Genomic DNA, 25,802 nt, shown 5'->3' on the forward strand with positions numbered 1-25,802 from the left:
CAACCACCACGGCAATATGCACTCATTAAGAACATAAGAAGAGCCTGCTGGATCAGCAGCATCCTGTTCTCATAGGGGCCTGTAGGCAGTGGCGTAGCGTGGGGGGGTGCAGGGGGGGCCGGCCGCACCAGGCGCAACATCTGGGGGTTAGGGTTAGGGGGCGCAAATCCACAGGTTAGGGGACGCAAATTACTTGCCTTGCCCCGGGTGCTGACAACCCACGCTACGCCACTGCCTGTAGGCCTTAGCAACTGCCACTGAATAACCATGGTTCCTGCCAGTGGCAAACGTCCCAATTCCTCAGAACGATACTAGAAAACAGGCTTGTCAAAGAGGCACTTCATGATTTAGAAACACAGGGCTGTGTCGGAGCCTAATTGAAAAGCTGCGAGACAAACAGGGAAGGTGAAATTGATGGCATAAAGAGGGGCTTGCAGGCTTCCCACAAGCATCTGGTTGGACACCATGAGAACAGGATGCTGGACTAGGTGGGCGGTTGGCCTGATCCAACAGGCTCTAATTATGAGTTGGGACCCTTTGCATCCCAAGGGCCACATTCCCCTCTGCGCAAATTTCTAGGGGCCACATGCCTGTTGTGGGCAAAAGGGGATGCTGCAAGGAAACCCAGCCAGATGGGCAGGGTAATAATAATAATAATAATAATAATAATAATAATAATAATAATAATAAATTGTTATTGTTATTATTTTTCCTCTGCACAGTATGCTAGCTATATATGCATTCACACTCCCCTCACTATCCTTCATCCAGGCAGGCAAGAGTCATCACCAGATTTCAAGACCACATTGCTTCCCCCCCCCAATTTATTTAATAAATTTTCCAAAAATTTTAAACTAACAAAGAAACATACATCATAACTGTACTTAATCCAATCTTAATAACATTGTTAAGTGACTTCCTCAAATTCCCCTGACTGAATTTCAGTATATATCATTGTAACGGTTTTCCAAAACAAATTTCTCATAAAATTTATTTAATCACTTAACATCTTTCTTTCTTTTCATCTTTGCTCAAGAGCACATTCCTGGCAAGCACTCGAGGAGGATGTGAAGCGACATCAGGAAGAGGTGTGGCCTGGGGAAAGGGGGAGTGGCTTGAGAGAGGGTGTGTGGCCTGGGCGGAATCCTATGGGCCAGATAGCATAAAGGAAAGGTGGGGAATAGGGTGACTTATGATGTTCAGTGCTGTGTCAAACCTGAAAGATCTGTGTTTCTGCACATCCTACGGAGGTTCCCCCCCATCACCACCACATGACACACACTTCCTGTTTCGCGCCCCCATCCAACCCTGCAAAGAAAAGAAAGGTGCTCATCTCTTTCTGATTCAGACCTCCACAGCATTAATACGAAAATTGGTTCACACCCAGCGCAAGGCGAGAGAAAGCAGGGGGTGGGAAATTCATTTGCCACCTTCGTATTTTTCTCTTTGAGATGAATTAATTATGAAACGGAAGGACACATTTTAATGCTTTAAACTCAGGCAAGTGAGAAATGTAAGCTCAACGATCTAAGGGGAAAAAATGCCAATCTATTATTCTAATCATAACTGTCATGATAGGTTTAAGCACAGCTTTAATAGTTTGCCTGGCAATTGTCTACTCTGGCCTCTGCTGCCACCCACAGGCTACTCTGCCGTAACAGCAAAGAGAAAAGCAAGATAACCAGGGGAGGATTAGAGTGGGGGGGGGGGAATTGCGGCTGAAAACTCTCCAGCCAACTTGCCACTTCAAAACAAAACTGACTGATGCAGAGGCTTAAGAGCTCACACGGCATCATGTGTCATCAGCTAGTTCTTTGAGACATTGTGGGCCCCATGTTAAATTGGCTCAAAAGTCCTTTTTCACAATGGGGATGATGGGGCAACAAATAGGAGCATGTGTTGCCAACCATGGAAGGGACTGGGTGTAGACTCTTGTTGAACCCCCATTGGGGTTCAGTGAAAAAAGGGACTGGGCACAAACCCACCCATCCCACAGTGGCTACTGTCACTGGACAAAGAAGTGTAAAGGGCCAGTTTTCCAGGCGTGTGTCTCCAGAGGTCCCGATGACCTGGTGGGGTGGTGGAAAGGCTTCTCCCTGCCCTGCCGCCTCTCAGAGCTTGGTCAGGGTACCTTGTACTCTCTCCAAACAACAACACTGCCTTGATGCCACCACCCACCCATTCCAGTTACATCCCTGTGTGACAAGGAGATACAAGCCAGGAAGGAACTGGTGAATATATGATGATGGCTATGTAACAGAGGCTTGCCACTGAAAATCGTTTGGGGGCACAGCCCTGAATCGAATGAGGATAACACACTTGGCACCACCCTTTCATAATCCAATTTCAGTATAACCACAGGGAATTCTAAGTGGAAATCCATTGCTTTTGTGCAGGGGGCGGGGGAACAGATGAAACAGGAAATTACAGATTTTAGATACAGAAAAGGCTTAATGGACCCCGTCCAGTTCAATATTCTGAGGTGCATTCTTTCCTGCTTCTTTCTAGGTATACGTGCCAATGTACCTACCCTGCTAGATAAACAGAGAAGCCACCATTTAATAAAAATATGAATAACCAAACTTAAGGTAGCTAAATTCTAGCAGCGGAGAGCATGTCCCAAATCATGATCCACTTGCTGAGACACAGGAGGAGGAGTGTCCAGAGCTGTTTTATGACAAATGCCCCCTGGTAGAACTTTATTGTGATCCAGCTGCATAGCTACTGTAATATATAAGAGAATTGGCATCTTTAGGAAGAAACAGATTTGCAGTGGCCTGGATCCCAACTTTCCTCCCAGGAACAGAACAGAGGTGCTTCTCTCTGCAGTCTCCTGCCCACCTCCTAATTCTTACAAAGTGCTAATTCTCTTATGATCACTATCATTTGTTCAGATATCAACTGATATTCTTTTGTTATATTGAGCCTTAAAGCCACAGATCCTTGGTATAGGACCTCAAAAGAATTGATACGGGACAATAGAAAGCTTTTGAAATGAAATGTGCAGCATTATCCACTAAGCAAAAGCCATTCTTCCTCATTTGCTTTGGGATGCTTTGGAGAACAAAGAGGATATTAACAAAGCGGAAAGCCAAAGCCAAAGGAATACAGCACCTGCAGCTTCTCTAATGAAAGATGGAGGGCTTCAGAGAACATCAGCAAAATTAAGTGCATTGGTGGTAGAAAGAATGCTTCATGATGGTAGACTGAAGACAACTCAGCGTTACCTTAAAATGTCTTTGGGACTACAGAGATGAAGGTGGTTGACTGGGCTGGGTTAGAAGGAAAGTTATACCAAAATAGAGTCAGATTACAAAACACCAATGCTAGCAACATATGTTGATCCCCACTCCCTCAAAAAAGCTTCTGAACTGAGGAACACTCACAAGAATAAGTGCTATCCTCACCTCCAAGCCATATTATGAACTCACATGACCCTGCACTGGAATCAGGGAGGAGCTTTCTTTGGCTCCCCCAAGCAGACCAGGTGGGCCATAACTTCCACTAGAATCTTTTACTGTCTAGACAAGGAGAGGAAAAGGCAGATGTTTAAAAATGAACTATGCAAGACTGGGAGTTATACAGAGCAGGAAAACAGTACCTCTTGTTGAGATTGGGGGTGGGCTTTGAGGTGTCCCCTCTCTGGAGACATGCGCCTCCAGAGAGAATACAATTTCAGCAAACAAACAATGATCCATCTTAAGGCATGGCCTTATCAGTCCAATGGCCTGTTTAGTAAGCTCTTGGGCTGTTACTTCACATCAAAGCACCCTGAAAGGTACACAGTCTTCTGAGGGAGCAAAAGATGCTTCCCTTCTTCAGCTGTCCTGGTTGCATGTGGCTTGCCCCTATGTCTGATGGGCTGTCACGACAAGTGGATATTAGATGCAACCTCTGCCAGCTTGCCACAAATGGAAGTTTCCGGGGAGCTAATACGGAAAAGCTTACCATTTCCCTGTAATGCCCAAGTTTGCTGTGAAAGAACCATGCTGTGGCAAAGGTGACTAATTTCAGCCACTGCAGCAGGGCAAGGCGAAAGAGGAGGCTGAGGAATCAAGGTACTGTTCATTTGTGGTCATTAACATCCCCCCACAGCAAGCTGAACCATTACTTCTAGACTCCAGGCAACATTCTAAGTCAAGTGATTACATTATGTAAAATGGAAATATGAAGAATAAAACTCGGTGGGGTGTTACTGCTATTCAGCTGTTAAACAGCTGCACTAATTCACATGCAACGTGACTGCATTTCAGATGGCGGCTGGAACAAATCCTGCATATTTCTGTTTGGAAAGCACTTACTGATCTTATAATTGGATGTTTAACACAAGGCATCTATAGCCATGTTTGGATACCAAGAAATTATCTCAATTGCACTCACAGGCTCCACCCAAAGAGCAGGTACCTGGCACTTCAGAAGGATCTGCCATCTTTGCAGCTTTCTATGCTCTGGTGGGATTTCTGGGTGCTCAGCACTAACAGCTATTTTGGGTGAGAGGATTTCTGTTTTGTTTTGTTTGAGATGTTTAATTTTGCTACCTCCAGCAATCCCAATCTATTTCTATTTAATTGCAGTCTTAAGGAAAATAGCTCCCCCCCAAAAAAAAAGTCTCTTGCAGAATCACACCAACCAGCTTCCAGAGACAGTTAAGACCCAGAGTGATGTAATACAGTGGTACCTCGCAAGACGATTGCCTCGCAAGACAAAAAACTCGCTAGACAAAAGGTTTTTCCGTTTTCGATTTGCCTCGCAAGATGAATTTCCCTATGGGCTTGCCTCGCAAGACGAAAACGTCTCGCGACTTTGTTTTCTTTGTCTAAAAACAAAGACATGTTTTGTTTATAAAGTTAATTTATTTTCCCTTCAATTTTTGAACTGCTCTTTACAGTATGTGTGACTTTAAAGAGCAGTTAATAAACTGTTGTTGTACCAAATTTGGCTTTGTTTGGACTTTTTTTGACCATAGGAACGCATTAATTGATTTTCAATGCATTCCTATGGGATTTCGTGCTTCGCAAGACGAAAAATTCGCTAGACGACAAAAATTGCGGAACGAATTAATTTCGTCTTGCGGGGCACCACTGTAAAAGGGAGGGCCCACTTTAGAAAGACAGCCCACATTAAATGTTTTCTTCCTCCTGAAATTAATTTATGTTCTGATATCAAGTGCTACCCGTACTGCCAATCCATCTCGCTTCCTGACTTCAAGAGTTTTGTCCTCACTTGCACCTGGTGGGAGAAGGGGACAGAATGTTTTTTCTTTCTCCTGGGAGGTAGTAAGTGAAAGCGAGGAAAACCTACTTCCCTTCCCTTTTCTTCCCTTTCCAGTCTTGCCTCTCTAGCCCAGAAAGGCCATAGGACATTTTTGGTGGGCTCCCATTCAGGCTGGGCCAGGTGGCAGTTGCAGATCTCCACATGCTTTAAATTAAAGTTGGGGTAAATTTCTGCCCCACGAAGGGCTCTTGACCTATGGGAAAACTCAATTAGAAGCCAGTGCCAAAGATGGGTGGAGTTTGCAGCACTATAGGATGATATAGGGCCTTCTCTCTCTCTCTCTCTCTCTCTCTCTCTCTCTCTCACACACACACACACACACACACACACAGTGCTATCACATCTCTGCAGGTTGCATGAAATAAAGGCTGCACGAAGGCTACAAGTTCCCCATTCACACTTTAAACAGAGAAATAAATAAAAGCAATAGTAATGTTGTCAATTTTTAAAGCAGATGTTTCAGAGATGCTTTGACAACAGATTACATTTTAAGAGAATTAAAACTTGCACATAAACTTAATCCAGATCAAATCTGTTGCCCAAAATATCATTTGCAGTTGTATTTCTGAAGAATTCTCCAGTGCCTGACCTCATTTTCTTTGCACATTACATGTGACTACACATTTTGCCTCCAGTGCCAGGGATTTGTAAATATCACCTCATTGCATATGGAAGAGAAACTTGGATTATGCTAGAGAAGATAATTTGTTTAAAAGCCAGACACACAGGGCTTTCTCAGACACACCTCCTCCCAGGACAGAAGGTACAGACACCACCACACCTGCCCAGACAATGTCTCCCCACAAAAAAGCTGTCGTATTTCTGGTAAATAATTTTTCTCAGCCTTCTAACCGGGGCTGCTGGGAAAGGGAGATTCTTACTCACGGCACGTTGTCACGGCTGCTTTTCTATGGGAAAAGTGGCTGAATTAGTGTCACAGTCCTAGTCCCCAAGAGCACAGGCCTAATACTTATGCAGATTCAGGAGAGGAAGACCAAAGGCTGGCCTTAAGGGCAAAAGGCCATGGATTCCTGCAAAGGTGAGGAGTCAGTGTGAAATGTGGACCTTGAAACCTGCCACTCTGATCCCTTGAATCCATTTAGCCACCATCTGCAGCAGGGGAGGGCAAAGGGATTTAAACTCAGTGGGGATTTAAATAAAATGTCCCGTTGTGAAATGCATACAGTTCCTGGACAAGCATGTCCTGGGTACCACACATAAAAAAGTGAGATAGGAATATAAATAACATAAATAAGCAAGCAAGCATGCATGCATGCATTCAGATTGGTTGCTACAATAAAAAACATTGCTTTTGAACTAAATGGAGTGGTTACTGAGGAGCGTTTTCTAAAATCTTTGGTCATATAGCTCACATGCACTGCATAATAATAACTGCTCAGAGTAAGACATGAGAGATTTCTGTGCATATGCAAGGGGACTCAGCAACATCATTTACTTGGAAGGCTAAGCCTACGGCATTTGGGCATGTCCCACCAAAATAAAGTGGGACTTCACTTCTGGGTAAACATGTAAAGGCTTAAGCTATAAGAACTGAGGGCATTCCATAAGCAGGAGTTATTTGCAGTTGCATGAAGCATCAATATTCGTGCTGTTTGGTTCGTAGAGCCATACATGTACTTTGAGAACATGATACAATGCAGAGCTCAGGGGCATCTGTATGAGCCCTGTGAATGATCCTGATTGTATGCAAGATCATCCTGATTGTAGCATTTGTGAAGAACTGCTAGTCTCTGGGACCAGTAGAAAGCCTGCCAGAATACACAACTTGCTGGCTGAACTTCAGAAGTCAGGTATTTTACTAATGATTCTTTGTGACACAGGAAAGGAGACTTAAAACCAGCCGCTTTCAGTTTCAAGAGACTGTAACAATCCTCCTACATATTTCAGTTACCGTAGCAAAGCCAGTCTTCTTTCCCTATAGTATATGAGGGTGGGAAATGTATCGCGCCATTTCTGTATTAATACTGTACTAGCAGAGAGATGCAATAGCCACCTGGAGGAGCATGTGCCTGGAATCAGTGGCGTAGGAAGTGGGGTGCGGGGGGTGCGGGCCACCCTGGGTGTAATCACTGGGGGGGGTGACAAAAAATAACCCCCACACCCTCTGCATGCCCCTTCCTATGCCACTGCAGGAGCACTCTCCCCTCAAGTGATTTCCAGAAAACAGAAACATTGCCGCCTTTATGGCTAGTAGCCTTCGACAGCCCTCTCCTCCACGAATCTGCCTAAGCTGCCTCCTCCCCTCTGTCTTTTGCACCTGCTCGCTTTGGCACAGTAAGTCTCTGTGGAGGAAAGCCACTGCAGGAACCGGGAGAATCCCGGTGCAGCCAGCCGGGCAGAGAGCGAGGCTCCACCTGGAGGCCAGGAGGGGTGGCAGTGGGGATTTTCCTGCTAGGTTTCAGTCACCTGGAAGGTTTCCAAGGCTTGATCGGATTGAAATGGGCTGAGGTTGCTTGGGACAAGTTTCCATGAGGGCTGCTTTTCTGGTATTGCCGGGAACAGTGTAGGCATGAGTTAATACTTTTTGCTGGGTCCGGGTTGCTCTGGGTTTTATGACCGCATGGTGGAAGCCGCCTTTGCGGGCTCGTTGCCCTAAAAAGCGGCTTTTGAATCTCTGCAATTAGCCAGAAACCCACCATCCAGACCCGTTTCTTCCCCTCTCCATAAGCAGGCTGCATTCCTCTCACCACCACCAGCATACGTCCAGCCACAGTCCAGCCACTGGCTCCTATGAAAGGGAACAAGAGCAATGGGGGGAGGGCTCGGGGAATTGAGGGGGAAGTGTTTGGAGATCCACACTTAGGTGAACATGAGGGCAGAGGCGTTTAAAGCCCTAAACGGCCTCAGTCCAGTATATCTGAAGGAGCGTCTCCACCCCCATCATTCTACCCGGAAACTGAGGTCCAGCGCCGAGGGCCTTCTGGTGGTTCCCTCACTGTGAGAAGCCAAGTTACAGGGAACCAGGCAGAGGGCCTTCTCAGTAGTGGCACCCACCCTGTGGAACACCCTCCCACCAGATGTCAAAGAGAACAACAACTACCAGACTTTCAGCAGACATCTGAAAGCAGCCCTGTTTAGGGAAGCTTTTAATGTTTGATGCATTACTGTAGTTTAATAATTTAATATATAAATTATTATTATTATTATTATTATTATTATTATTATTATTATTATTGCTAGGTGAGGTGGGGGCACTAGGCATCACACCGCAGGGCCTGTCGCGTGTCTGAGCATTTCTTCTGAGGGGGAGGTGGCGGGTGGACTGCCTGCAAGTTCCACACTGCTTTTTTGAACAGCGCGGGGCTTGCGTCTGCCCACCTCAGCCACCTTACAGCTGAGGGGGAGGCTGCAGAGAGGCTCCACGCAGCGCGCCCTGCCTTGGCTCGCTCTGCCCTGGCTGAAGGACGCACGCGCCACCCCAGGCACCCGAGTGACTAGCTACACTGCTGTCTGGAATGGTCCCATTAGCATGTCTAGCTGGAGCACACACAGCTGGCACAGCTACAGGTGTCACATAATATCCATTCTGCATTTGTAGGAAATCTATCTTTTAGTGTGGCAGCCCCTGCACTTTGGAAGTTCCTACCTATTGTCATCAGGCAGGCACCTTCAGTGTACTCTTTTTGGCACCTGCTAAAAACATTTCTGTTTAGACAAGGCTACCCAGATATTCAGAATGCCAATGTGTTACAGTGGTACAGTGGTTATGTATTTAATTTGTTACGGAGCTCCGTTCTTAACCTGAAACTGTTCTTAACCTGAAGCACCACTTTAGCTACTGGGGCCTCCTGCTGCTGCCGCGCCGCCGCCATGCGATTTCTGTTCTCATCCTGAAGCAAAGTTCTTAACCCAAGGTGCTATTTCTGGGTTAGCAGAGTCTGTAACCTGAAGCGTATGTAACCCGAGGTACCACGGTAATTGTCTACTGCTGGTTTAAATCTTTTGAATGTTGTATGTTCTGCACAGTATGTTATTCTATATGTTAGAATAAGAGAACAAGAAGAACGTGCGTTTAGAGAAAACTGGAAAACATTTATTGAATATATGGGAAATAACTGTGTGCAGCTGCAAACGTTGGCAGCATTAAGATAAATTCAACAGTGCAAATAAGTTTTGATGGATACAATAATGGAATACTGAATGGTATAGTTTTTCGTAAAATATGCAGGGGTTTATGATATGCAAAATGAACCATGGAAAGAGAAGAAGCAAAGTCATTGATATCTTAAGGTTGTAAAAATGAGTACTTAAAATTGTAAAACAGAAAATTTAATAAAAATTATATAAAAAACAAAACTTTTTTTGAATGTTTTATTTGTTTCTACTAATAAATCCTATTTTTTAAGTCTTCTTGTAAACGCTATGATCCAATCAGACTAACTGTAAACAGCAAACCCATATATAATGGTTAACATTAGCTCTCTCAACAGGAAGAAGATGTGTAGGCAAGGAATAAAGCCGAGGGGGAGGAGACTAATAGTTGCTCACGAATTTAGGTTATCACACACTTACCTTTCCTTCTTGCTTTCCAGTATCTAACACTTAACTTAACCTACTTTTTATGAAGCCTTAATATCAGTAGCTACTGTGCAGAAGAGCACTTGCATGAATAGGAAAAAAGCTAACAGCATACCCATGGATTCATTTCCTGCACAAGCAAAGGTACAGAGTCATCATCTGTCAGTGTCCTCTGAATTAACCACTGTTACCTCTCTGCTTGTGTAAACAAGCTGTGAAATGCATGAGGCACCATGTCCTGAGACACAATGCACAGTACATTGGATAAGAGCAGCCACTATTTTCATAAGGAACTGTCTCCCGGAAAAGTGTTGCAGTCAGTTCAGTTTGCCTGCAATAGAGGCGCCTTGTGATCTAAGGGCTACTGGGAAGACACCACCTCCTTGGCAATATTTAATAAATTGTTTCCCCGAAAAGTGCCGCCCCAAGTGCTTTTCTCTATACATGGGAAGAAGATACAGGGGCACAGTTTCTTTCCCACAGTGGATGTGAAGGCTGCTTGGGGTGGAGCAAGCAAACAACGCCTTCCACTGTCCGCCTGGCATCCATTTCAACCTATGGCCCCCTTCATGGATTTATTTTCAGAGACATGGGATCGGATTCTACTAACTCAGTACACGAGTGAAAGTCAGCACAAGGACTCCTTCGAGAGCAATGGGGCCTCCCCCAAATCCACTCCAGAGGGTTGGGGGAACCCACAGAACAGCATGCAAGGGGAGGAGAGTTGTGACTGTACCATCTGGTGAGCAGAAATGTTTGCATCACATTGGTGTGACACTGAATTCCACCCACGGAATTAGAAAGTAAGCAAATCGAGAAAGAGGCTGCGGAGACAGGATTTTTAAAGCAGAAATTATCCACGGGGCTGCTGCCCTTTCAAAATGGTGCTGATGCTACCATGTGCCTATTGTTCATTTGGAGTAAGGCGTACTCTACAGATGATGTGTAATTCCCTACCTTTTGTTCGGCTGCAGTTTTCCCAGATATAGTACTTTCACAGGAGTCCAATGTCATAATAACTAAAACATTGTCCAGTACAGTAATAAATAATGATAGCTTGTACAAAGTAAAGAATAACAAATACTGAAAGATAAATGTACAACAAAACAAAGCTTTTGTCATGGCTGCATGTTGTCATGTTGTTAATTGCTCCAAAACGTAATAAAACCCCCCCACTTGTTCCAAAAAACAAAACCCGATAGTGACAGATTGGTTTGCAAGAACCTGGACAATCATAGTCAAATTAACACACTACGTGAACAACCAAACAGAGTTTTGGTACAATATTTTAAACAGCAACAATGGAAAAGCAGAGATTGGGAAGGGGGAAAGACAGGCTGAGGCAAACAGCTGCACCTTCAAAAACTAGGAGGACTGAACACCATTTTTCTCATTGTCGTTGATTTGCCTGAGATAAAGCAAAGCTTCTAGTAACACAGCGTCCCTAGAAGCCTCAGTCTGTAACAATGTTCCAACAAAGGGATTAGTATAGGAAGCAGTGGGCTTGGCTGGCAAGTCAGCAGCTGCTACATTATCAGGCAAGTAGCGCCCCCATGTGGCTCTGCAGAGATGTCTAAAATGGCCTACTTTAAACTGGGTGTTCAAAGAGTGCGCTTGTGCCGTGCCTTTGAGCTTGTGCCTTGCCTTTGCAGACCTAATCTGTTGAAATGTCCTGCCATCGGGGCTGACCTCATTTCAGCCCCCTTGCTCTCCTTGATGAGGTTTTCTTTCTCCATTCTCCATGATGTGTTCAGAATCAACGGGTGCTGTGTGTTAAGACAGCAGGTAATAGAGTCATTTGTCACCATGAGCTAACAGACAGCCTATAAGGGTCACCTATCACAATATGATTCAAGGGGGATTAAAATCAAGGCCATGTAGGGTGCTAGAATATTAACTCTTAGCAGGACGATGATGATGATGATGGGAGGAAAAATAAGTGGGCTGGAGGTGGGCGGGGAAACAAAATTATTCCTGGTTTCTGATTTAGACACAGATCTCGCTGCTGTTCCTCAAGAAAATTTCTTCTTTGTGCAATTCACCTGCCCTGCTAGGAGCCCTCTTGGAAAGGCTACCAGGAGCACATCAGAATGCAAAGTTCCAAGACCCTTTTGGCCTCAGATAAACTTTCCCCAGATTAGCTTTAGTTGGGAACGGTCTTCAAGCTATTCGCTACCAATGATGAGCTCATTAAAGTAACGGCCTTCATGTGCATAGGGAAAGGTGCTGTACGACCGGGCAGCTCTATTCTGATGAGTGATGACACCATAAAGACACAAAGGAAAATCTAAATGGAGTTCAAGGCCTCCGTGCGCAGAGGAGCAGACTGCAGTCTTATTGCTTTGAAACGGAAAGGTAACCCCTGTAGGGCAAAACCTTTCATTTTACTGCAGAGAATGTGTCATACACGTCCAATTCCTCTCCCTCCAGAAGCAGCAGGCACGTGCTTTGCAGCCTGAAAAGCTGCCATCGTCATGATGCAATTTCACGAAATATTGGAACAAACCAGAAGAGCGAGGCCTCCAGAGGGAGCCCGAGGTCCCTGGTGCTCTCATTAGGGGAAGGTGAGCAGACACAGCCGTCGAATTCGTAGAGCCCAGGAAACCAAAGCACAGCACAGTCGGAACAATACAATTTACTGTATTTTATTATTTATGTCCTTTTTTCTCTTTCTTTCTTTCAAGAGCTTCTGATTTTTACAAGGGAAAGGGCTGTTAAGAGGAGCAAGCAGCAATAAAAAGGGAAGGCACAAAAGAGATAGTGCATAATGGCATTTTTCTATTAAAAGAACTTCAGCGATCTATTCTCATTGCGGGCCACTTTGTTTTAATGGCTTTGGTGTCACAGCCTAGAAGATCTATCGTAAGTCTTATTGCTGTGTGCTGGAAATAAACAGGGCAGCCCCCCGCCGCTCTGCTCCAACAATATGCACAGTCCGACCGGCCCCATTTCATCCTGGCACAGATGCTATATAAACATATATAGCTAGGACTATGGCATGCATCCTTCTGGCTTTGGTGCATTAGAATCAGAGTTGGAAGGGACCCTGCGGATCATCTAGTTCAACCCCCTGCAATGCAGGAATACGCAGCTGTCCCTTACGGGGATCGAACCTGCAACCTTGGCATTATCAGCACCACGCTCTAACCAACTGAGCTATCCAGCTAATTTATTGCATCTCTCTAAATTTCTTGCATTTTTCCACAATGCAAAGGGTCAGTTGTAGACAGTCGAGCCAAAGATGTACTTCTACGGGGAATGTTAACTCTAGCACCAGCTTCCTGCTGGAGGAAAAAAAAACCCAGGGGGAAAGCTGACCACAGCTTTCTAGTGTTAAATATTTCAATTACTTTGATGAATCAGTGAGTGAAAGATGGAAGAAGAGAAGGTTCAGCTTGCATTTCTGTAGGGTATGTAGGGAAAGCATTGTAGAAGCAAGTCTGTGGGCGGAACTCATGGGTGATACTGGTTGACAAGAGCCCCAGAGCTAGCATTATATGCACATTTAAGCTAAAGGTAAAGGTACCCCTGACCATTAGGTCCAGTCGTGACCGACTCTGGGGTTGCGGAGCTCATCTCACTCTATAGGCCAAGGGAGCCAGCGTTTGTCCACAGACAGTTTTTCAGGCCATGTGGCCAGCATGACTAAGCCACTTCTGGTGAACCAGAGCAGCACACGGAAACGCCGTTTACCTTCCCGCCGGAGCGGTACCTATTTATCTACTTGCACTTTGGCATGCTTTTGAACTGCTAGGTTGGCAGGAGCAGGGACCGAACAACGGGAGCTCACCCCGTCACGGGGATTTGAACCACCGACCTTCTGATCAGCAAGTCCTAGGCTCTGTGGTTTAACCCACAGCGCCACCCGTGTCCCTTCATATGCACATTTACTTGGGAACAAATCCAACTGTACTCAGTGGCACTTTCTCAGTAAACTGCATATTACAGGTAATCAGGCTAAAATTAGGCAGAAGACAAAAAATACCCTAAAAGTCCTATTAATAGATCAACTAAGACATCACAAAGTTATGAACAAGATTTTGAGTATTCTACAGCTCTTCATCAGGCAGAAAATTAAGCAAAATAAGGAACACATTTCAAGACACTCTTCTCAACCCTCCTTTCTCACTCACAGACCTTTAAGGAATCTAAGGTAGTTTAAATGATGCCTTGCCTTCGCTCGGGTCATAGAAATGAAAGCAAAACTAATTTAACACCATCAGGACTTTTTGATGCCCCCACCCACCACTCACTTAACCGAGCAGCATGATCACTTTTATCATTGAATCCCAAATTATACACATCCTAAGACACTATTGAATCAATAATGTTCATTGTAACGACTCTCATGCGTTTTTTAATTAACAAAATTTACATTATCTTATATGGAAGCTTTACATTATTCATATCTGCTAAATGCTCTGTGGCCTTCTGTTAAAAAGCATGTTAAAAAATGTATTGTACCAAGTATAACCATCTCTATACCATATATATATATATATATATATATGCAGGTTTTGGTGTCCTCGGGTGTCTTCCCGTGTAAAAGTTGGGGTGTCTAGGCGACGTTTCGACGAGGTCTCACTCGTCATCTTCAGGCTGGTGCTTTCGGCTTCTTGTTACTGGAACAGAGCGGGATCTCAGTGTTTGAGTTCCTATAAATACTGTAGAGGGGTGTGGTGTATTGCCTCAAAAGTTCTGGGCAGAGGGGAAGTTCCCAGGCTAGTGTTCTTTTCTTCTTTTGTTCCTTAATTACTTGAGGGATATCTTGAGTGATTTCTTGAGTGATATTCTGAGTACCACTTAGGTGGGTCATTAGGTGTGGATTAGTTGCTAAAGCCTTCGTGTCTTGACCTCTTGAATTTGTGAAGAGTTTTTCTGGGAAGATGGCTGTACTGCACTTAGTTGTGCTTTGGCTTGGCTTCGTGTATAGGGGCGAGCTGTGGTTTTGTGCCCTGTGCCAGCCAGATCTGTGTAGGGATTGCAGGGGGGTGCAGCATCCGGAGTTGCCACATGCTTCCAACTTAAATCCCCACATGCTTCCAACTTAAATTCCACTCTAAAACCCCAGCTACCGAAAGGATCCTGAAACGAACTGAACTATCCCTAATCAGAAACGAACTACATAAGAAAAGATACCTGTGAGGGTTTGATTAGCTGCTTGTGCGTGAAAACGTGCTCCCTCAGAGTTTGTGCGACCCCACAAACCTCCGTGTGTGACGGAGCTCCTCAGACATGTCTGCTCTAGTCACTAGTAGAGTCCGACAGTGGCTGTCTGCGGAAGCGTTTCCAGCAAAGAAGTTCCTTAACGGAAACGCGTCTCCTGGACTCACGGCGTGACAGTTTCCTGCGAGGTGTGGGTCTGCCTATGGGAGACTCCGATACCTCCCCACTGTTCTCGCTGGAAGCCTCCCTGAGCCCTCCCTCCTGCTCGCATTCCCTCAGAGACCCACTCCTCCCCCTGCTGGTCCCTGCTTCAGCAGTTGAGTCTCTTTCATCCTGCCTGAGTCCCTCCACCACCTGATGCTCTGATGGCAGTTCCCTGACATCCACCTCCCCTCCAGGGCCCCCCTCACCCCCTCCCAATTCCTCCCCCCTGGGAGGTGAAGGGCTAAAACCCCGAAACGAATCTTCCTCATCTTCTGACGTCTCGAACAATTCTCTCCATCGATCGTCGACCTGGCCAGCTGAATCCTCTTCCTCTTCAGAATCTGGGAACCCCTCCAACTCCTCTTCCTCGTCGGTGGTGGCAAAGTATTCCCTTCGGAACCTCGCTACCGGCTGAGGTTTACGTGGGAACCTCTGATGAAAAGTCTCTATTAAAACCTCGTCATTGACATCCTCTGCCCTAACCCAGGTGTTTTCCGACTCCGGTTCCCCTTCCCACATTACCAAATACTCTACTTGATCTCCCTTCCACCTGGAATCGAGGATCTCCGCTACATGGTAGCTGTGTTCCTTCTCCTCCATTGCTGGTCCCCTAGTGACCCTCCCCTCACTGTCTCCTCTATACGGTGACAGCAACGACCTGTGAAAAACTGGGTGCAGCTTCATGTGGTTCGGTAACCGGAGCCTGAAAGCCACTGGATTGACCTGCTGTATGACTTCAAACGGACCCAGCCTTTTGGGTCTTAATTTCTTACAACCTCCTTTGAATGGCAACCCTTGGGTTGACAGCCACACCTGGTCCCCCACCCTGATGCTTTCACCTTCCCTTCTGTTTTTGTCTGCCTGCCTCTTATATTCCTCCTTAGCCCTGTTTAAATTGAGTTGGAGCTGGCGATGGATCGCTTCCATTTCTTCCACGAACTGTTCTGCAGCTGGAACGCTCCAGTTCTCCCCCTCCCCCCCTGGGAAGGCTCTGGGATGGCACCCGTGATTAGCCAAAAAGGGGCTCATCCCCGTGGACACGTTCTCTGCATTGTTGTAGGCAAATTCTGCCAACGCCAACTTCTCCACCCAATCATTCTCTCTGTCATTAACATAACACCTCAAATATTGTTGGAGAACCCCATTTGCTCTTTCCGCCTGCCCGTTGGTTTCAGGATGACGGGCCGTCGAGAAATTAACCTCTACATGCAGTAAGCTCATGAGCTTCCTCCAGAACCTGGAAGTAAATTGTTTCCCTCGGTCTGAAACCACCCTCAAGGGGGCGCCATGCAACCTAAACACATTCTCTACAAACAATTTGGCGGTTTCTTCTGCTGTAACCGCATGTGAGCAGGCTATGAAGTGGGCCATCTTAGTTAACAGGTCTATTACAACCATGATGGCTGTTTTCCCTCTAGACCTTGGCAGATCAGTCATGAAATCTATTGCCACTGCTTCCCACGGTCTCTCAGGTGTGGGCAGTGGTTCTAATAAACCAGCCGGCGCCCGCCTCTCCCCCTTGGCTCTTTGGCATTGTTCACACCCTCTCACATACTCCCGCACATCTTCCCTGACCTTGGGCCACCAAAATTCCCTGGTAACCAGCCACATGGTTTTGTGTTGCCCAAAGTGCCCTGCTGTGGGGCTATCGTGCAGCTGCTTGAGTACCTTCTCCCTCAATTCCCCTTCAGGTATATATAACGCTCCCTTATAATACAATGCCCCATTTCTCTCCTCAAAACCACCGGATTTGTCTTCCTCCCCTCTGAGATCCCTGAGTTTCCCCTGGGCGTATGCATCCTGCACCGTACCCTCTATCAATTCCCTTTGCCCCACCAAAGTCGCCCCACACACCCAGCGGTCCTCTGGAATGATATGGGTTTCTTCGGGTGCTCCCTCCCCCTCCAAATATTCAGGTTTGCGTGAGAGAGCGTCCGCCCTAACATTCTCTGGGCCTGGCACATAACAAATCTCAAAGTTAAATTTGGAGAACTCTTGGGCCCATCTCAACTGCCTTTGGTTGAGCACTCGCGCCGTTCTCCAGTACTCTAGATTTTTATGGTCCGTGCACACTTGCACTTTATGTTGTGCACCAACTAGCAGATGCCTCCATCTCCGGAACGCCTCATGAATAGCAAGCAGTTCTCGGTCGTACACCGTGTAGTTCCTCTCGGATTTGTTCAGCTTCCGCGAGAAGAAGGCACACGGACGCCACTCTGACTCCTCCTTCCCCGGCTGCAGAAGAAGCACCGCCCCTATGGCTCTGTCAGATGCGTCTGTTTCAACCCTTAGCTTCTTTCGTAAATCCACATGCAGAAGTTGTTCTTCAGAGGCGAAGGCCCTTTTCAGTTCCTCAAACGCTCGCTCCGCCTCCGCCGTCCATACAAACTTCTTTTTACTGCTGAGACAGTCAGTGATGGGCGCCGTCAGATGGGCGAAGTTGCGGATGAACTTACGATAAAAGTTTCCAAACCCTAGGAACCTCTGCACATCCTTCTTGGTTTTGGGTGTTTTCCATTCCAGCACTGCCTGTACCTTGCCGGGATCCATGGCCAATCCCTTGTCTGACAGGCGGTACCCCAGGAATTCCACCTCCTTGGTATGGAACCGACACTTCTCCAGTTTGACCCACAGCCTGTTGGCTTGCAGTCTGCTCAACACTTCTCTGACGTCTCTCACATGTTGCTCCTCATTCTCAGAATACACCAACACATCATCTAGAAAGGCAACGCAATTCTTGTAGAGCAAAGGGCCCAGCACGTGGTTCATAAAAGATTGAAAACACGCGGAGCCTGCTTGTAATCCAAATGGCATAACGAGGTATTCAAACGCCCCCAAAGGGGTAAACATGGTGGTTTTCCATTCATCCCCTTTCCTTATGCGTATCAGGTTGTACGCCCCCCTTAGATCCAGCTTTGTGAAAATCTTTCCCTTCCTCACCCTGGTCAAAATATCATCAATTCTGGGCATAGGGAACGCCACCGGTTCAGTCACTGCATTCAGCCGCCTAAAATCACATACAAGTCTCGGCTTGTCCGCATTTTTTTTGTCCACAAAGAACACTGGGCTCCCCCCTGCTGCTTTGGACTCTCTGATGAAGCCTCTCTTCAGGTTCTTGTCAATGAACCCTCGCAACTCCTGCATTTCCCTGTCTGACATGGCATACAACTTGCCCACGGGAAGCTGTGCTCCTGGGAGTAAATTGATCTGACAATCAAAGGGTCTATGAGGTGGTAGTTGGTCAGCTTCCTTCTCGCTGAACACGTCGCTGAGATCTGCATACTGTGGTGGTACCTTCACCTTCCCCATTACTTCAGTCCCTGCTAGGGTGGCTTGGGCCCCTGCTGAACCCTTCTCCCCTTTGCAGTGTTCTAGGCAATGTGCTGAACCAAAGGACACCACTCTTTGATGCCAGCCAACCAGCGGATCATGTAGAGCTAGCCAGCTCATTCCCAAAATAATGGGAGCGCCTCCCAGGGTGGCCACATTAAACGCTATCAGTTCTGTGTGCCTTGCCACCCTCATTATCATTGGGACAGTCTGCAAGCGGACTCCTCCTCCCAACAACTCCCTGCCATCAATCGTGGTCACCTGCAGGGGGTTGCTTAAAGGGATGGTCTGTATCTGGTGTTCAGCAGCAAACTCCTTGCTCATAAAATTGCAGGAGCTGCCTGAGTCCAATAGCGCCTTTATTTTTAGGGGGTGCCCATTCTGCAGCTCTAGGGACACTTCAATCACTAGAGCAGGTCGAGGAGCTTCTGGCACGGGCACTTTCACTGCTCTTTGGCCTGGCTGCAGTGCCCCAATTGTGGCAACCAGGCGTTGGCTTTTACCTGCTCCGCTCCCCCTTCTTCTCCCCCCTCAACAGCTCCCACCATCCCTTGCCATTCCTTCCTCTGGGGGCAGACTCTGGCAAAGTGGCCTGGCTGTTGGCAGAGATAGCATTTCCGGGGGCCCTTTCCCTCCTTCTTAGCTCCCTCGCTGGTTTTTGAAAATGCGCGCGCGCGCGCTGTTCCGATTTCCATCGGCTCTGCCGGCGGGAAAGCTGGCTCAGGAATGTCTGGAATGCGGAACTCCTTCCAACGTTCCCCTCTCCCTTCCCGCCTCTCCAAGGCTCTTGCCTCCTGCCGCGCTCCTATGGTCAGCGCAGATTTGGTCAGCTGATCCATAGACTCCGCCCTGGGGCTCCGTGCCAGCTCGTCTTTCACCCCCGAAGAAAGACCTTCTTCAAATAGCATTTGAACGGGTGCCGCCGATAAATCCCAACTCAGTCTGTGAATCAGCATGGTAAACTCAGTCCAATATTCACGGACAGATCGACTTCCCTGCTTACAAGCCATTAGCTGTCTGCGCACCACCCCTTCCTCAATATCGCTGGAAAACATGATATCCATTGCACGAAAGAACTTCATTGTGTCCTTTAGTATGTCATTGTGCGTTGCCATTAGGGGTCGAACCCAGTCCCGCGCCCCTTTCTCAAGATGCCCAATTACAAAAACAACTCGCGATTCCTCATCAGGGAACTCATCGAACTGCACATTAAGGGCATATTGCATCTCTGTCCTAAAAGCATGGTAGTCCTTGGGGTCCCCCCCAAATTTTTGCACCAATCCTGGTACCTTTCTGGGGAATTGCGTGGCTCTCCCCTTCTTGTCTGCATCCTGAGCCCTTCTCTCCTCCAACCTCGCCGTCTGCAGGGCCAGTTGAACCTCCAACGCTCGGTATCTATCTTCCAAGCTTGGACCAGCTCCAGCCCCTGCTCCTCCGGTTCCGGTTGGTTCGCTCATGATGCCTTCTCTTGCACAGGCAGCGTACAAAGACTGTCGGACTGCTGTGAGGGTTTGATTAGCTGCTTGTGCGTGAAAACGTGCTCCCTCAGAGTTTGTGCGACCCCACAAACCTCCGTGTGTGACGGAGCTCCTCAGACATGTCTGCTCTAGTCACTAGTAGAGTCCGACAGTGGCTGTCTGCGGAAGCGTTTCCAGCAAAGAAGTTCCTTAACGGAAACGCGTCTCCTGGACTCACGGCGTGACAGTTTCCTGCGAGGTGTGGGTCTGCCTATGGGAGACTCCGATACCTCCCCACTGTTCTCGCTGGAAGCCTCCCTGAGCCCTCCCTCCTGCTCGCATTCCCTCAGAGACCCACTCCTCCCCCTGCTGGTCCCTGCTTCAGCAGTTGAGTCTCTTTCATCCTGCCTGAGTCCCTCCACCACCTGATGCTCTGATGGCAGTTCCCTGACAATACCTACTAAACCAAACCAACAAAGATCTGCTCACTCTTCACCTCAAACTCTGTAACAAAATCCACCCTGCACTCTGGGACAAATGCAAACAACTAGCCGTCTGGAGAGCTGAAACTGAGACCTCACATAAGACAGACACACACACCAACAAACTCCACAAACTAGAGAGACGCCAGAAGCCCAGCCACCCTCCACAACAACCCATGAAACAAACAGTACATAACATATCAGACAGGATCCTCACCTCAACTGAAACCAAAGTACTCTCCAAAGGTTTCAACTTTGCAGTTACCCCGAGACGCATCCCCACGGAAAACATCATATGCGGAGTCGAAGCTAGCCTAACCAAAATCAACCCAGATGAAGCCAATAAAATCAGACTTGAAGTCACCAACATCCTCTGCTCCAGCAAACCACCCAGAAGCAATTTACACAAAGAAGAACAGAAAGCACTCACCAACCTGAGGAAAGACAACAACATAATCATTCTCCCAGCAGACAAAGGTAATGCCACTGTTGTGATGAACACATCGGACTACCAAGCAAAACTATCAAATCTACTCCAAGACCCTACCTACCAACCTATAAAAACAGATCCCACCACCTATCTGGAAAAAACCACCAAATCCAAAATAAAAGCCTCTCCTATTAGTGAAGAAATCCAGCTAAGAATCATCCCCAGAGAAAAATCATCCAGATGCCCCAAACTCTACGGCCTCCCCAAGATACACAAAGAAGGAACACCACTCAGACCAATAGTCAGCTCCATAGGCTCACCTCTACAAAATCTCGCTAAATTTCTCGCTAAGCAACTTCAGCCCTATGCAGAATCCATCTCTTCACACGTTACAAACTCCTTCCAGTTCATAGAAACAATAAAGAAGCAAAACCTACATCCCGATGACCTACTTGTGAGCTTCGATGTTGTATCTCTCTTCACACAAGTGCCCATTAATGAAGCCTTGACAGCCATTCAAAACAAATACAATCCCCCCGAATACATCCTGGACCTGACCAACCACTGCCTAACCAACACGTACTTCATCCACAATGGACAAAGATACAAACAGATAGAAGGAGCACCTATGGGATCACCCCTCTCACCGGTCATCGCAAATCTGTACATGGAACACTTTGAAACCAATGCTTTAGACAAGTCAGAACACAAACCCAAACTTTGGCTCAGATATGTTGACGACACCTTTGTAATTTGGCCACACGGGAAAGAAAAACTAGATAGCTTCCTCACACATCTCAACAGCCTACACCCCAAAATACAATTCACTATGGAAATAGAAGCCAACAACCAGCTTCCCTTCCTTGACGTCCTAATCTACAAAAAACCTGATGGCTCCCTAGGACACACTATCTACCGGAAAAAAACACACACCAACCGCTACTTACATGCTCAATCACACCACCACCCTGCACAAATAAACTCCGTAGCCAAGACCCTCATCTCCAGAACCAAACGCCTGGCTGACAAAGACCACTTGACAACTGAGTTACAGAATCTCTCAAATGTGTTAATCGCCAATGGATACCAGCAAAACAGGGTTAGGAAGCTAATCCAAAAAGAAACACCCCCCAAAAACCAAGACACGGAAGAAAACAATGGCATGGCCCTCCTTCCTTATATCAAGGGCACTACAGATAAAATTAGCAAAATCCTCCATAAACACAATATCAAAACAGCCTTTTGCACCAACCAAAAAATAGCCAATATCCTCAGAAACCCCAAAGATAAAATCCAGTTGGAAAACCAAGGGGTCTATGAAATACCCTGCAAAGTCTGCCCAGCCACGTACATTGGACAAACAAACAGACGAATAAATGCACGTATCGCAGAACACAAGAATGCCGTCAAAAAAGAAGAAAAATCTTCCTCTCTTTTCCAACACATGAAAGAAACAGGACACGAAATTAATTTTGCAGATTCCAAATTGCTCTTTAACATGGAACATCACCACAAGAGAATAATCATGGAAGCCATCGAGATAGAGAAACACCCTCACAACATGAACAAGCGTGACGACACGTCCCGCCTGCCAGACATCTGGAAATTAGCCCTCCCCACAAAAACCGACACCAGATCCAGAGGCACACAGAACGCCACCACCAATCAACCACACCAGACCCAAACCCAGACCCTCTCCACAGATAAATTACAGACACCATCCAGTAACCAAACCATAGTGGCAACTCCGGATGCTGCACCCCCCTGCAATCCCTACACAGATCTGGCTGGCACAGGGCACAAAACCACAGCTCGCCCCTATACACGAAGCCAAGCCAAAGCACAACTAAGTGCAGTACAGCCATCTTCCCAGAAAAACTCTTCACAAATTCAAGAGGTCAAGACACGAAGGCTTTAGCAACTAATCCACACCTAATGACCCACCTAAGTGGTACTCAGAATATCACTCAAGAAATCACTCAAGATATCCCTCAAGTAATTAAGGAACAAAAGAAGAAAAGAACACTAGCCTGGGAACTTCCCCTCTGCCCAGAACTTTTGAGGCAATACACCACACCCCTCTACAGTATTTATAGGAACTCAAACACTGAGATCCCGCTCTGTTCCAGTAACAAGAAGCCGAAAGCACCAGCCTGAAGATGACGAGTGAGACCTCGTCGAAACGTCGCCTAGACACCCCAACTTTTACACGGGAAGACACCCGAGGACACCAAAACCTGCATTCCTGTACCCGTGAAAATCTACGAAAACATATATATATATATATGGTATCACTATACAGTTTGCATTAGATATGTTCATTTCCTTTAAGACAAGCAATTAAAAGCCCAAGGTAAAAATGTTATATTGCAATCATAATCCAACACGACAGAGACCAGTTTTCCCCATAAAGCATGAATAAAGCAACCTGGCTTTCTCTAAAAGCTTGCTCTAAAAATTTAATAGTATTCCCACCCCTGTCCCCCCAAAAAGTAATGGATGAGGAGATAGAAAAAGCTGGAGAGGAATTAGTGGTACAGCACATGATGCTGCCAAATGGAGTAGACTGTAATGGGTTAGGAGCAATAGGCTACATCAGGGGTAACAAGCATCCTACAGTGTTAGGGCTGGTCATCAGAGAGACACAGAGACGAGCAGTAAGGTTGATTCTTTATTCAAGGAAACAGAATACCAACAGAGAAGCCTATGGCAAATACCAGCAGGCTCCCTCCTCCTCAGCTGCCTGTCTTATGTCTGCAGTGTTTTCTGCCTCTTCTTCTCTCTCACTCAAGCCAGCTGCTTGTTCAGCATCCAACCATTCTGCTCCACCCCCTTCATCCTCTGACTATGTCCCACCACTGCTCCCCTGGCTCTGAGCCTTCCTCTTCTGTGGCTTTCCTAGGAGGTTCTCTGGCTGGAGTCTCCCACCGTTCTTCATCATCCAGCCAGTCCCTGACATCCAGATACTGTGGATTACAATTCCCACCATACCTGACCATTGGCCATTCTGGCTGGGGCTGCTGGGAACTGTAGTCCAAAAACATACAGATAGTACCACTTCAGCTGCCCCTGGCCTAGAGGAACCAGAAAGCAGTTTTGTATGTCCCCGTGAATGTAGAGATAAAAGGTCCAATTAGCATCTTCTGTCCTTTGAATATGAGGACCTTCTTCCAAAGAAAGCAGTAGTTAAGTTTACTTAAAGAAACATTCACGCGGCACAGAGAGAGATATTCGTACTCATCGTAATCTGGGTCATTTAACTGGAAACCAGGTTTTTAATTAAGATTGGCATTTGTGAACCTCCCGCTGACACCCTTTTTCAATCTCATTTCCAGGCTGCTTAACTAGCTTTCCAAGAGGGCTGGTAGAATAGAGTCTGAAAGCTCTGGATTTGAAATGTAGTTGCTATTAAGAGGTCTTTTCCACAGCAGAAATAAAATAAAATAAAATAAAAACGGCAGATTTAAAATAAAGAAGTGACTCAAGTCCAACTCTTGGATGACCATTTAAATAAGCACTTGTCCTTAATTCAAATGACCTTCCCTTTCTGTCACTACAGTTTAATTAATCCAGAATAACTGCAACCACTTGATTCAATTCTATCCATAATGTCGTGGGAATCTTCACTTACCATTTAAACATACGGGGGAGGGGGGAACCCCACACTTTTAGCATTCTGTCACCATTGTGATTTTGAGCACCTATGAAGGTGGGGGTGATGAAAATTAATTGCAGGATCCTATGATCTCCTGGGATCATGCAACAGACTGGGAAGAGGGGAGGGAGCTGGGTTTCTTAGGGAATCAGAATGGGCTTTGGCTCAGCCATGCTAAAAGTCCCATACATGCCCTTAGGAGTGAGATGACAGGCCTACCTCCACAGTTATTATTTTTACTACTTATTCAATTTCTATACCACCCTTTATCAAAAGATCCCAGGGTGGTGTACAATGTTAAGAACACACTTTATGGAGCACAACAATAAACACAAAATAAAAAGCATAATAATAGATAGCATAATAATAAAATAATCATAATAACAGCCTCCCCCCCCCACTACAACAGCTTTAACAGGGCAGAAATCAGGCATAGGCAAACTCTGGCCCTCCAGATGTTTGGGACTACAACTCCCATCATCCCTAGCTAACAGGACCAGTGCTCAGGGATGATGGGAATTGTAGTCCCAAATCTGGAGGGCCAGAGTTTGCCTATGCCTGGCATAGATTATTTCATGGCCGTAGGCCTGGGTAAAGAGGAATATTTTTGCCTGGCACCTAAAGACATGTAATGATGGCATCAGGCGAGCCTCTCTGCGGAGAGCTTTCCACCGACGGGGACCCACCATCCAAAAGGCCTGTTCTTGTATTGCCACCCTCCAAACCTCTCAGTTGGGGCACTTTCACCAACAGAAGTCAATCCAGTTAAAAAGGAATCACTTGCTTACTGTTACAGATAATGCAACTTTGTGGAAAGGGGGAAGATGTCATCACCCAATAAGTAGCTTAGGCCAAACTAGAACTATATTGTTAATGAATGCCAACAGAGTTTGGTTTACAGTCCTGTTTTATACGTATCTGAGAAGTCAAAGGACTCAGTTAGGATTATCAACAGTGCTATCATGGCATGAAGCATTCTGCATCACATTCTTGGATCACAAGAATGGACCTCGAATCTTATGGCCTGTTTCCCTTTGAAAAGTTATAAGAAATTCACAGTGGCAGTCTAAGCACTCTACCTTGAGGAGGTTCTTCCTGCAAATAAGGAGGTGGTTCTTCGGCAGCTGCCTCTGCGTTGCTTTCCACCATCTGTGCTTCTGAAATAGGCCCCTGTAAGATAGAAGAAGCTTCATTGCAAACCACAAAGAGACATATGTAACTAAAAGGATGCCTGGTAGAGCCTACAGCGGATCCCAGAACTTCAT

At 46.4% G+C, this 25,802-nt stretch overlaps 1 protein-coding gene across 1 annotated transcript in view; it reads right to left on the reverse strand.

Moving 5' to 3' along the window:
* The window catches only part of LOC310689002 (transmembrane protein 263-like), a 312,856-nt gene that overhangs the window by 281,275 nt on the left and 5,779 nt on the right, over nucleotides 1-25,802 (reverse strand). Inside the window, exon 2 of the mRNA XM_083466206.1 lies at nucleotides 25,617-25,707. Within this exon, the coding sequence (XP_083322332.1) occupies nucleotides 25,617-25,707 (91 nt within the window). The remainder of the gene's footprint in view (nucleotides 1-25,616; nucleotides 25,708-25,802) is intronic.

This window comes from Podarcis liolepis (genome assembly GCF_965112155.1).
Source record: "Podarcis liolepis genome assembly, chromosome: 1".
Taxonomy (NCBI): domain Eukaryota; kingdom Metazoa; phylum Chordata; class Lepidosauria; order Squamata; family Lacertidae; genus Podarcis; species Podarcis liolepis.